Source organism: Entelurus aequoreus, linkage group LG01, assembly GCF_033978785.1.
Source record: "Entelurus aequoreus isolate RoL-2023_Sb linkage group LG01, RoL_Eaeq_v1.1, whole genome shotgun sequence".
In the NCBI taxonomy this organism is placed as follows: Eukaryota; Metazoa; Chordata; class Actinopteri; order Syngnathiformes; family Syngnathidae; genus Entelurus; species Entelurus aequoreus.
The window spans coordinates 15668277-15682100 of record NC_084731.1 but is presented as its reverse complement, the minus strand read 5'-3'; the positions used below and the strand labels follow the sequence as shown (position 1 = coordinate 15682100).

The 13824-nt window shown below is 40.6% G+C and overlaps 1 protein-coding gene across 5 annotated transcripts in view; it reads right to left on the bottom strand.

The window, feature by feature from the left end:
- LOC133656076 (zinc finger protein OZF-like) overlaps window positions 1-13824 on the bottom strand; it is a 34060-nt gene that overhangs the window by 15486 nt on the left and 4750 nt on the right. For 2 of the 5 annotated variants that reach the window (XM_062056924.1, XM_062057157.1), the window contains one exon: window positions 10955-13135. The exons of 1 other annotated variant lie outside the window; for it this stretch is intronic. In XM_062056924.1, the coding sequence (XP_061912908.1) occupies window positions 11623-13110 (1488 nt within the window). In that variant the 5' untranslated portion in view covers window positions 13111-13135 and the 3' untranslated portion in view covers window positions 10955-11622. Of the gene's footprint in view, window positions 1-4694; window positions 4839-10954; window positions 13136-13824 lie in introns of those variants that run through there. 2 more of the 5 variants (XM_062057247.1, XM_062057010.1) reach the window with 2 other exon arrangements.

Here is a 13824-nt window from a genome sequence, read left to right as displayed (position 1 = left end):
ATAATATATTTAGCACTGCTGTGTGTGTTTGCACAATAATATATTTAGCACTGCTGTGTGTGTTTGCACAATAATATAATTAGCACTGCGGTGTGTGTTTGCACAATAATATATTTAGCACTGCGGTGTGTGTTTTCACAATAATATATTTAGCACTGCTCTGTGTGTGTTTGCACAATAATATATTTAGCACTGCTCTGTGTGTGTTTGCACAATAATATATTTAGCACTGCTGTGTGTGTTTGCACAATAATATATTTAGCACTGCTGTGTGTGTTTGCACAATAATATATTTAGCACTGCTCTGTGTGTGTTTGCACAATAATATATTTAGCACTGCTCTGTGTGTGTTTGCACAATAATATATTTAGCACTGCTGTGTGTGTTTGCACAATAATATATTTAGCACTGCTGTGTGTGTTTGCACAATATGTTTAGCACTGCTGTGTGTGTTTGCACAATAATATATTTAGCACTGCGGTGTGTGTTTGCACAATAATATATTTAGCACTGCTGTGTGTGTTTGCACAATAATATATTTAGCACTGCTGTGTGTGTTTGCACAATAATATATTTAGCGCTGCTGTGTGTGTTTGCACAATAATATATTTAGCGCTGCTGTGTGTGTTTGCACAATAATATGTTTAGCACTGGTGGTGTGTTTGCACAATAATATGTTTAGCACTGCTGTGTTTTTGTGCACAATAATATATTTAGCACTGCTCTGTGTGTGTTTGCACAATAATATATTTAGCACTGCTGTGTGTGTTTGCACAATATTATATTTAGCACTGCTGTGTGTGTTCGCACAATAATATATTTAGCACTGCGGTGTGTGTTTGCACAATAATATATTTAGCACTGCGGTGTGTGTTTGCACAATAATATATTTAGCACTGCTGTGTGTGTTTGCACAATAATATATTTAGTACTGCTGTGTGTGTTTGCACAATAATATATTTAGCACTGCTGTGTGTGTTTGCACAATAATATATTTAGCACTGCGGTGTGTGTTTGCACAATAATATATTTAGCACTGCGGTGTGTGTTTGCACAATAATATATTTAGCACTGCGGTGTGTGTTTGCACAATAATATATTTAGCACTGCTCTGTGTGTGTTTGCACAATAATATATTTAGCACTGCGGTGTGTGTTTGCACAATAATATATTTAGCACTGCGGTGTGTGTTTGCACAATAATATATTTAGCACTGCTCTGTGTGTGTTTGCACAATAATATATTTAGCACTGCTCTGTGTGTGTTTGCACAATAATATATTTAGCACTGCTCTGTGTGTGTTTGCACAATAATATATTTAGCACTGCTGTGTGTGTTTGCACAATAATATGTTCAGCACTGCTGTGTGTGTTTGCACAATAATATATTTAGCACTGCGGTGTGTGTTTGCACAATAATATATTTAGCACTGCTGTGTGTGTTTGCACAATAATATATTTAGCACTGCTGTGTGTGTTTGCACAATAATATATTTAGCACTGCTGTGTGTGTTTGCACAATAATATATTTAGCACTGCGGCGTGTGTTTGCACAATAATATATTTAGCACTGCGGTGTGTGTTTGCACAATAATATATTTAGCACTGCGGTGTGTGTTTGCACAATAATATATTTAGCACTGCTCTGTGTGTGTTTGCACAATAATATATTTAGCACTGCTCTGTGTGTGTTTGCACAATAATATATTTAGCACTGCTGTGTGTGTTTGCACAATAATATATTTAGCACTGCTGTGTGTGTTTGCACAATAATATATTTAGCACTGCTCTGTGTGTGTTTGCACAATAATATATTTAGCACTGCTCTGTGTGTGTTTGCACAATAATATATTTAGCACTGCTGTGTGTGTTTGCACAATAATATATTTAGCACTGCGGTGTGTGTTTGCACAATAATATATTTAGCACTGCGGTGTGTGTTTGCACAATAATATATTTAGCACTGCGGTGTGTGTTTGCAAAATAATATATTTAGCACTGCTGTGTGTGTTTGCACAATAATATATTTAGCACTGCTGTGTGTGTTTGCACAATAATATGTTTAGCACTGCTGTGTGTGTTTGCACAATAATATATTTAGCACTGCTGTGTGTGTTTGCACAATAATATGTTTAGCACTGCTGTGTGTGTTTGCACAATAATATGTTCAGCACTGCTGTGTGTGTTTGCACAATAATATGTTTAGCACTGCTGTGTGTGTTTGCACAATAATTTATTTAGCACTGCTGTGTGTGTTTGCACAATAATATATTTAGCACTGCGGTGTGTGTTTGCACAATAATATATTCAGCACTGCGGTGTGTGTTTGCACAATAATATATTTAGCACTGCTGTGTGTGTTTGCACAATAATATATGTAGCACTGCGGTGTGTGTTTGCACAATAATATATTTAGCACTGCTGTGTGTGTTTGCACAATAATATGTTTAGCACTGCTGTGTGTGTTTGCACAATAAAATGTTTAGTACTGCTGTGTGTGTTTTCACAATAATATATTTAGCACTGCTCTGGGTGTGTTTGCACAATAATATATTTAGCACTGCTGTGTGTGTTTGCACAATAATATATTTAGCACTGCGGTGTGTGTTTGCACAATAATATATTTAGCACTGCTGTGTGTGTTTGCACAATAATATGTTTAGCACTGCTGTGTGTGTTTGCACAATATTATATTTAGCACTGCTGTGTGTGTTTGCACAATAATATGTTTAGCACTGCTGTGTGTGTTTGCACAATATTATATTTAGCACTGCTGTGTGTGTTTGCACAATAATATGTTTAGCACTGCTGTGTGTGTTTGCACAATAAAATGTTTAGCACTGCGGTGTGTGTTTGCACAATAATATATTTAGCACTGCTGTGTGTGTTTGCACAATAATATGTTTAGCACTGCTGTGTGTGTTTGCACAATAAAATGTTTAGTACTGCTGTGTGTGTTTGCACAATAATATATTTAGCACTGCTGTGTGTGTTTGCACAATAATATATTTAGCTCTGCGGTGTGTGTTTGCACAATAATATATTTAGCACTGCTGTGTGTGTTTGCACAATAATATGTTTAGCACTGCTGTGTGTGTTTGCACAATAATATATTTAGCACTGCGGTGTGTGTTTGCACAATAATATATTTAGCACTGCGGTGTGTGTTTGCACAATAATATATTTAGCACTGCGGTGTGTGTTTGCACAATAATATATTTAGCACTGCTGTGTGTGTTTGCACAATAATATATTTAGCGCTGCTGTGTGTGTTTGCACAATAATATGTTTAGCACTGGTGGTGTGTTTGCACAATAATATGGTTAGCACTGCTGTGTGTGTTTGCACAATAATATATTTAGCACTGCTCTGTGTGTGTTTGCACAATAATATATTTAGCACTGCTCTGTGTGTGTTTGCACAATAATATATTTAGCACTGCTGTGTGTGTTTGCACAAAAATATATTTAGCACTGCTTTGTGTGATTTCACAATAAGATATTTAGCACTGCGGTGTGTGTTTGCACAATAATATATTTAGCACTGCGGTGTGTGTTTGCACAATAATATATTTAGCACTGCGGTGTGTGTTTGCACAATAATATATTTAGCACTGCTGTGTGTGTTTGCACAATAATATATTTAGCACTGCTGTGTGTGTTTGCACAATAATATGTTTAGCACTGCTGTGTGTGTTTGCACAATAATATGTTTAGCACTGCTGTGTGTGTTTGCACAATAATATATTTAGCACTGCGGTGTGTGTTTGCACAATAATATATTTAGCACTGCGGTGTGTGTTTGCACAATAATATATTTAGCACTGCGGTGTGTGTTTGCACAATAATATATTTAGCACTGCTGTGTGTGTTTGCACAATAATATGTTTAGCACTGCTGTGTGTGTTTGCACAATTATATATTTAGCGCTGCTGTGTGTGTTTGCACAATAATATGTTTAGCACTGCTGTGTGTGTTTGCACAATAATATATTTAGCACTGCTGTGTGTGTTTGCACAATAATATATTTAGCACTGCTGTGTGTGTTTGCACAATAATATGTTTAGCAATGCTGTGTGTGTTTGCACAATATTATATTTAGCACTGCTGTGTGTGTTTGCACAATAATATGTTTAGCACTGCTGTGTGTGTTTGCACAATAATATGTTTAGCACTGCTGTGTGTGTTTGCACAATAATATATTTAGCACTGCTGTGTGTGTTTGCACAATAATATGTTTAGCACTGCTGTGTGTGTTTGCACAATATTATATTTAGCACTGCTGTGTGTGTTTGCACAATAATATATTTAGCACCGCTGTGTGTGTTTGCACAATAATATGTTCAGCACTGCTGTGTGTGTTTGCACAATAATATATTTAGCACTGCTGTGTGTGTTTGCACAATAATATGTTTAGCACTGCTGTGTGTGTTTGCACAATATTATATTTAGCACTGCTGTGTGTGTTTGCACAATAATATATTTAGCACTGCTGTGTGTGTTTGCACAATAATATATTTAGCACTGCTGTGTGTGTTTGCACAATAATATATTTAGCAAAGAGTCGCGGCCATTTTACAACACGTCAAACAAAGGACTAGTCAAACTAAGATATTTCACATCTACAATCCGACATAAAGCTCGTCAAATTTGTCATAAAACGTTCTGATTCGTGAAAATAAACATTTGTACCAACCTGAAAAGGTATTAAGACAGGAATGAGACACCAGAGCTCTTTCTTCTTCTTCCGACATCAGTCCGGCCAGGAAGCGGAAGTGTCGTCCGCCATTGGAGTCCGGCCAGGAAGCGGAAGTGTCGTCCGCCATAGGAGTCCGGCCAGGAAGCGGAAGTGTCCTCCACCATAGGAGTCTTTCCGTCCTCCTGTTTCCCAGTATTAATGTTTTGTTTCACATCAAATATTGCAATATTTACTCCCGGTCCTCACAACAATATTTGGCCGTAATAATCTTTAACGAATAAAATATTCCACAATGTTATTAAATGACAATAGGCAATTATTATTATTATTATTATTACTGTTTCAGGCAATGAAAAGTACAAGGTAGACGACATATACAAATATGAATTCATATAGTACAAAAAGGAATATTGATTGATTGATTGAGACTTTTATTAGTAGATTGCACAGTACAGTACATATTCCGTACAATTGACCAATAAATGGTTTGATTGATTGATTGATTGAGACTTTGTAGGTTGCACAGTGAAGTATTCCGTACAATTGACCACTAAATGGTAACACCCGAATAAGTTTTTCAACTTGTTTGAGTCGGGGTCCACTTAAATTGATTCATGATACAGATATATACTATCAGATATATACTATCATCATAATACAGTCATCACACAAGATAAACACATTGAATTATTTACATTATTTACAATCAGGGGTGTGGAGGGGGGGTTTGGTTGTTATCATCAGTCAGGAGGTGCAAGCGTAATCGAAAATTGTTATTATTACTATTTCAGGCAATGAAAAGTACAAAGTAGATGACATATAAAAATGGGAATTCATATAGTACAAAAATAAATATACAGTATGTAAACATGACGGTCCAATTCTGCTTGAAAGGGAGTGGTAAGAAAATAACTCATTTGATCCCAGTACCCCATTGATCTTCACTGTTACTCTGTTCAAGGGTGTTACCATTAAGTGGTCAATTGTACGGAATATGTACTTCACTGCGCAACCTACTAATAAAAGTTTCAATCAATCAATCAATCAAAGCTGTGCTCTTTTCATCCGACGCAAAAAGTGCATGCGCTGCTGAGCTCTTTTTACAAGAGCCCCGGTGCGTAGGGACCAGGTCATATTGTCAGTTATCTGCACCCCCAGGAAGTTAGTGCTGCTCACTATCTCCACCGCTGTGCCGTTGATGAAGAGTGGAGCGTGGCTGGACTGGTGCTTCCTGAAGTCGACGATGATCTCCTTGGTCTTGTCGACGTTCAGGACCAGGTTGGTGGTTCTGCACCAATGTTTCACCTCCTCCCTGTAGTCCATGTCGTTGTTGTCACGGATGAGGCCCACTACTCTTGTGTCGTCCGCATACTTCATTCACAATGTGGTTTGTAGTCATTTTAGTCATAAAAATCCCTTAAACTGGCCAAAAACACTTTTTTGGGGACATTTTTCTCTTTTCACCTGGTTATGCTTCTTTTAGATTCCAAAATGGAACAGTGTAACTAAGGGTGTTTTTTGTTATTTTTGAAGTTATTTCATATTATTTATTTTTTTATTTTAAAATGCATATTTAGTTATTTATTAATTTGGATTATAATATATCCCGGCCTCTGGATCTTTCTGTGTGGAGTTTGCATGTTCTCCCCGTGACTGCGTGGGTTCCCTCCGGGTACTCCTGCTTCCTCCCACCTCCAAAAACATGCACCTGGGGATCAGAATCAGAATCAGAATCAGAATCGTTTTATTGCCATTGTTTGAGAACATGTTCACAAACTTGGAATTTTTCTTGGTGCAAACGTGCGACATAAAACACATATAACACATATTTGGTATAAAAAGAGCTGTGACTGAGCTATCAGATAGACTTAGAAGGGATTCAAGGAATTCAAGGAGCTGCTGTTAGGAGTTATTGTTCATTTGCCTGATGGCCGAGGGGAAAAAACTGTTCAGGTGGCGGGAGGTGTGGGTCTGGATGGAGCGTAGTCTCCTGCCTGAGGGGAGAGGGGAGAATAGTGTGTGTCCAGGGTGAGAAGAGTCAGCTGTGATCCGACCCACACGCCTCCTAGTCCTGGAGGAGAACAAGTCCTGGAGGGATGGGAGCTTGCAGCCAATCACCTTCTCCGCAGCACGTACGATGCATTGCAGTCTATTCTTATCCTGGACTGTGGCGCCGGGGAACCACACTGTGATGGAGGAGGGTGGAGGATAGGTTGATTGATTGGCAACACTAAATTGGCCCTAGTGTGTGAATGTGAGTGTGAATGTTGTCTGTCTATCTGTGTTGGCCCTGCGATGAGGTGGCGACTTGTCCAGGGTGTACCCCGCCTTCCGCCCGATTGTAGCTGAGATAGGCTCCAGCGCCCCCCGCGACCCCGAAAGGAATAAGCGGTAGAAAATGGATGGATGGATGGATGTATATTTCTACATAATTTCGACAATGGAGAAAACAATGTACACCTTGTTGTAGCTGTGTTTGGCCTGAAGAGGGTACTGTCGCCCCATGATAAGCATAAGGTTGACCCTTCCTGTTGTTTACAAGTCGTTTTACACAGCGCCGAGCAGACGTTCACGCCAGCTAAGTCGGCCTGAAGAAGGTATAACTTACTGAAACGTTGCCTTGACTTGTTTTTCGGCATTTTGGAGGCAGAATGACGGGTTTAACCAGCGTAGGTCGACAGGTTAAAGAGTAATGGCAACGGTTTGTTTTCAACGCCAGTCTGGTTGCTACGGCTCGAAGAACCCGTATGTAGCTCAGTTGCCCGGATGTCGGCCCTCACCTATTCTAAAGTTGACTGTCGGCATTGCTTCTTCAAATGCCTAGTTGTGGCAGCCCATCTACGCTTATAAGCCCTCTGTTGAAACTTCTTCATATTGTGTTTATTCTATAAAAAAAAAAACCAAGGAAAATGGGTTGCCCTATTATCGCACACACGGAACTATAACGTTCACGGAACGTTCAGGCAGCATTCAAACCATATCACTGACGGGGAAAATTATTGTTTAACTAGGCTACAGATAAATCCACCCTTCTTCAGAAGTCATTCGTTGGTCTTTGGTCAGTTTGGAAACGTTATAACAGCCAACCTGCACGAGAAATGTATGCTAGTTAGCGCCGGCGCATGGCGCGCATTTATACACAACGCTAAAACCGTAAAATGGTCTGAAATTAATCATGTAAGTTGGAAATTGTTATACAAAAACGTGCTTCGTATTTCACTCTTTCTATACTTTAGTGATGGGTCCGGCAACACCGATGCATCGGCGCATGCGTCGAGCTCATAGAGCGATACCCTGTGTCGGTGCGCGTATCGCTTTTAGAAAGTCACGTGACCGAACACGAGCTGTTTTGGTCACGTGACCGCTCATGAGCTGTTCTGGTCACGTGACCGCTCATGAACTGTATCGCACTGACGCCTGCGCGCCAAACTGTGTTTATTAGGAAGCGGCGCAATGCATGTTGTTGACGAACACCATTAGGGCCGCTTGTTGTCACTGTCACTCAAAGTTGCATTTATGTGTTTATTTTGTTTAGAATTCAGATGGGTTTGATTTGGTGCGCGGCATATATTGGCTGTGCGGCGCACGGTGTGCGCGGAGGACGCTTGAGCACTGCGCAATTGCGCAGGCGCGCACCTTAGAGGGAAGGTTGCTCACAGGGCACAGAGGCGTCAGTGCGATACAGTTCGCGTATCGGTCACGTGACCAAAGCAGCTCATGATCGGTCACGTGACTTTCTAAAAGCGGTACGCGCACCGACAAAGGGTTTCGCTCTATGAGCTCGACGCATGCGCCTATGCATCTGTGTTGCAGGACCCATCACTACTGTTACTAGAGACGGTACAGGAATGACGGCGTGGCGAAGTTGGTAGCGTGGCCGTGCCAGCAATCGGTTACTGGGGTTCAATCCCCACCTTCTACCATCCTAGTCATGATACATGCTCACATTATTTGACTGTATCTAAAAAAGATAAAAATATATTTTTATTTAAATGAAGATATGAAATAATCCTAAATGAAATACAATGACTTGGTTTATATTATTGTATATACTAGGTCATCAAATCAGTGTCAGTTGAGTCGGTCCATAGGTTGCCTGTAGGGATTTTTAATGTCCAGCAGATGTCAGTATTTAGTGACACAGTATCGACACAGTATCAATACAGTTTTGCAATGTGTCGAAACGCTTCATGAGGCCTCATCAACCCATCACTACTATACTTACTTGTGATAAATGGATGGCGCACCAAATTGCTTTAAAATCGGGATTCTGGAAGTAGTTAGCCTTCGTCCTTCTTTGTCTCACGGAGCAGCTTCAATTGTGCATGCGTGCAGTCTTCTTCTTCTTCTCCTTCTTTTGATTTTTATGGCGGTTGGCAAGCAACCTTGTGTGTGCATTACCGCCACCTACTGTGCGTGCAGCCTTGACTCAGCCGGCGTCAGATTGTTCACAAAACACAACACTTTCGCAGAAAGTTAGGGAAACGTTACAACATACTGTCTAAAAAGTACATTTGCGAAAAAAAACACGTATAAAAGCCTAACAGTTGCTGTTTCCATTGCAGGCAAATTATATTTGGTTATAGATGAGAACATATCAAAAACTATAGTTTTTTTCTAAGAACGTTCTTAGAACGTTCTCATCTTGCATAACCAAAAGAGAACCATACAGTAACGTTACGTTAACGTTAGGTGTTACCTGATACTATCATCATAATACAGTCATCACACAAGATAATCACATTGAATTATTTACATTATTTACAATCAGGGGTGTGGAGGGGGGGGGGGGGTAGGATATGGACAGCAAGTAGTGGACATAGAGAGAGAGAGAGAGAGAGAGATCAGAAGGCATAAGAAAAAGTATCTGCATTTGATTGTTTACATTTGGTTATTAGCAATCCGGGGAGGGTGTTAGTTTAGGGTTGTAGCTGCCTGGAGGTGAACTTTTATTGCGGTTTTGAAGGAGGATAGAGATGCCCTTTCTTTTATACCTGTTGGGAGCGCATTCCACATTGATGTGGCATAGAAAGAGAATGAGTTCAGACCTTTGTTAGTTCGGAATCTGGGTTTAACGTGGTTAGTGGAGCTCCCCCTGGTGTTGTGGTTATGGCGGTTATTTACGTTAAGGAAGTAGTTTGACATGTACTTCGGTATCAGGGAGGTGAGTGGATTTTATAGACTAGGCTCAGTGCAAGTTGTTTAACTCTGTCCTCCACCTTGAGCCAGCCCACTTTAGAAAAGTACGTGGGTAGGGGTGAGGTGGGATCTGGGGTGGAGGTCTAGAAATAACCTGACTAGCTTGTTCTGAGATGTTTGGAGTTTAGATTTGAGGGTTTTGGAGGTGCTAGGGTACCAGGAGGTGCATGCGTAATCGAAAAAGGGTTGAACGAGAGTTCCCGCCAGAATCCTCAAGGTGCTTTTGTTGACCAGAGAGGAGATTCTGTAGAGAAATCTCGGTTCGTTGGTTAACCTTTCTGATTACCTTGGTTGCCATTTTATCACAGGAAAGATTAGCCTCTAGAATGGAACCTAGGTAGGTGACCTCATCTACCGGAGACAACCTCACTGGCGCAAGTTGGTTCCCCCCGGAATAGAGCCGCCAAAATAGCCGGCTTCTGGACCAGACGCGGCATTGCCCTCGCGTAACCTATGCTGAAGCAACACCAGGGGACCATGGACACCCAAGTTGGTGACCCAAATTGTCCCGGCTTCATAGCAATAAACCTTGGGTCAGGCGATGGAGCGCCCCCCGGCGGCAACATAGTGTCACTACCGGCATACACAATCATAACAGAGGTCTTGCATTACCTTCTGAACCCCATGCACATATTCTGCCTGCATACACCCCACAAAAAGCAAATTATACATCATTAAAAGTTTTTAGCAAGGACAGCCAACCGCACCTTATCACTAGGATGGAACTTACCTTGACGACCGGGATCAGGCCGGCTGTTACCAACCCCGACACGGACAAGACTGGAACGCCCCATCCCAGGTGGCCTCAGCGTGGACCGAAACACACCTGGGACGCAGGTTACTAAAGATAATTAATACAATTGATTATCAAGACCCAACAAATGGTACATAAAGTCACACATTTTAAAAGTAATAATAATAATAATATATTTTATTTGTAAAAAGCACTTTACATTGAGCAAACAACCTCACAGTGCTACAGAGTATTAAAAATAAATAAAAATAAAAACTAGAACAGTCTAATAGTTAGAATTAGTATGCATATAACCAAAAAAAAAAAGGCTTTTTTTTTTTTTTTAAAAAAGAAGGGTTTTTAAGCCTTTTTTAAAAGCATCCACAGCCTGTGGTGCCCTCAGGTGGTCAGGGAGAGCTTTCCACAGACTGGGAGCGGCGGAACAGAAAGCCCGGTCTCCCATTGTTCGTAGCTTTGTCCTCGGAGGTTAATGATCGTGTATAAAACAACTGCTCAAATGACATGTGAAGTAAATATAAATATGCTTCCAGAAGTGGTCCAGAAGACGTTTCACATATGAACTAAGAGGGATTTAGTTCATATAATAAATGCAAAACAAATTTGTTAATCGTATAAAGGAGTTCATCTATGGAAATGTTTACAATAAGAAATGAAAATATGTAACATTTCCTACATATCAAAAATCGATATAAAACACTGTGAGTAAATATAAAATGTAATTAAGAATATCTATATAGACATAAAATACTTATTCAATCAAAAATTTCTGTTCATTTTTAAATACAAGGACACACTGTTGTATGTTAATACAAGTACTTGACTAAAAAAAGCACCAATCCAAAATTTCTAATCTACAAATGTTCGACTCATATTAACAAGATTGTGTTACACACAACAATGATGTCACACACGTTATATGTGCTGATGTTATAGATGCTATAGTTTTAACAGAGTATTTCAAATCCTGCAGCTTCATTTGCTGCTGCTGTTCTCAGCAGCACACTTGTGTTTCTTACACTGGTACTTATAAGAGAACCGTTCACCACACACACTGCAACTCAACACTTTCTGCCCTGTGTGTTTTCTCATGTGAAATACAAGGGTTCTTTGTTGGCAAAAGCTTTTGTTGCAGTTTATACAGTGATATGGTTTTTCGCTAGAGTGTGTTATCATGTGTATTTTTAAACCGCGGATTCGTGTCAACCCTTTACCACAGATTGAACAAGAAAAGGCCTTTTCACCAGTGTGTATTCTCATGTGTATTTTCATATCGCTAGATCGTGAAAAACCTTGACTGCAGATAGAACAAGAAAAAGGTTTTTCTCCGGTGTGCATTAGCATGTGTCTTTTAAAATTGCAAGTTCGTGGAAAACCTTTACCACATATTGAACAAGAAAAAGGGTTTTCTCCCGTGTGTAATAACATGTGTACTTTTAAATAGTTACTTCGTGTAAAACGTTTATCACATACGGGACAAGTAATAGGTTTTTCTCCTGTGTGCATTCTCGCGTGTATTTTCAAATCGTTATTTCGCGTATAACATTTACCGCATACTGAGCAGGAGAAGGGTTTTTCTCCAGTGTGTTTTCTCATGTGTACTGTCAAATATTGCCTGCGAGCAAAATCTTTACCGCAGATTGAACAGGAAAAGGGTTTTTCTCCGGTGTGCATTCTCATGTGTACCTTCAGCATGCAATTGTGTGCAAAAACCTTACTACATTCTGAGCACGAAAAAGGTTTTTCTGCAGCGTGTGTCCGCAGGTGTGTTTTCAAATTGTGTTTTTGAGTGAAACTTTTTGCACAGATTGAACAGGAAAAAGGTTTTTCTCCAGTGTGTCTCCTCATGTGTCTTTTCAGATGACTACGGTAAATATATGTTTTGTCGCAATGGGAACATTTCAAGCGGGTGTTGTCAGTGTGACGTGTCTTATCAGCTTGAGAGTCTTCAGAATCAGAAGAGTGTGGCGTTGTGTCGCCACTATCTGACAGTGGAGCTAAGATCTTGTCTGCTTGTGATCCTCCACAGTGGTCTCCATCAGCTTCTGTTGTCATGTGTTGAGCTGAGCTGCTGCTTGGAGGCTCCGCCTCTCTCTTCTCCCCACTTTCACCTTTGACCTCATCGTCTTCACTCTTCACAGGGACACCAGCCACTGGGAAATCCTCCAGTCCTTCAATATGCTCTCCCTCCTGACTGATGTTGTGTTCCTCCTCTTCCTCTTTAATGTGAACCAAGCTATGACTCTTCATTCTCTTTAATGTAGGGGGCTGTGGCTCCTCATCTTCCACTTTAATGTTGGTGGAGTGTGGCTCCTCATCTTCCTCTTTAATGTGGGGCTGCTTTGGCCCCTCCTCTTCCCATTTAATGTGGCGGTACTGCAGCTCCTCCTCTTCCTCTTTGATTTGTGGGGGATCCTCCTCTCCTTCTTTAATATAGAGGGGCTGGGGCTCATCCTGCTCCATACTTGAGGTCCACGCTTGCTGATGTCTGCAGGACATGAGAATAAAAACGCATGGTTTAGAAAAGCCCAGCTTTACTCAGTCCCATGAGACATTGTCCTGCATATGTTGTGATAATGTCATTGAGGATGTCATCAGCAGGGATGATGTTCGAAAACCGGTTCTCCCGATTGTTCGATAAGAAAAGAACCGATTCCATGGATTTGAATCCCTTTTTGAGAAACGGTTCCCGTTATCGAAGCCACTATAGTAAAGAAAAATATTTGGTTCTTAATTCGAATCCCTGGGAACGAATCGCAGTGTCACAGGAAATGTCCTGTGGCACGTCACAGGAAATGACGTAGCTCAGTCATTCGGCGGCAGATACAGAAGCAGCAACAACAATGGACCGGAAAAAACGCTCCAAGGCATGGCTTCACTTTACTAAGAAATACGACGAGGAAACGGCTATCTGCAATTATTGCCAGGCTTGGCTTTCCTGTAAGGGGAGCAGTACAACAAACATGTTGAAACGTGTTCAGGCCGTACATAACCTGAACGCTAGAGAAAGGTGTCGTGGAGAAGCAGCGACAAAGATGACGAAGCAAACCCCTCTTCCTCTGCTTCAACCTGCAGTCCCAGTGATAGTGCCGGTGAGTAACTAACGTCAACTGTTGCCGGTTAATTTCCATTTCTGCTCACTTGTAGCCTTTAGGCTAAAATAACGTTACCTTTTAT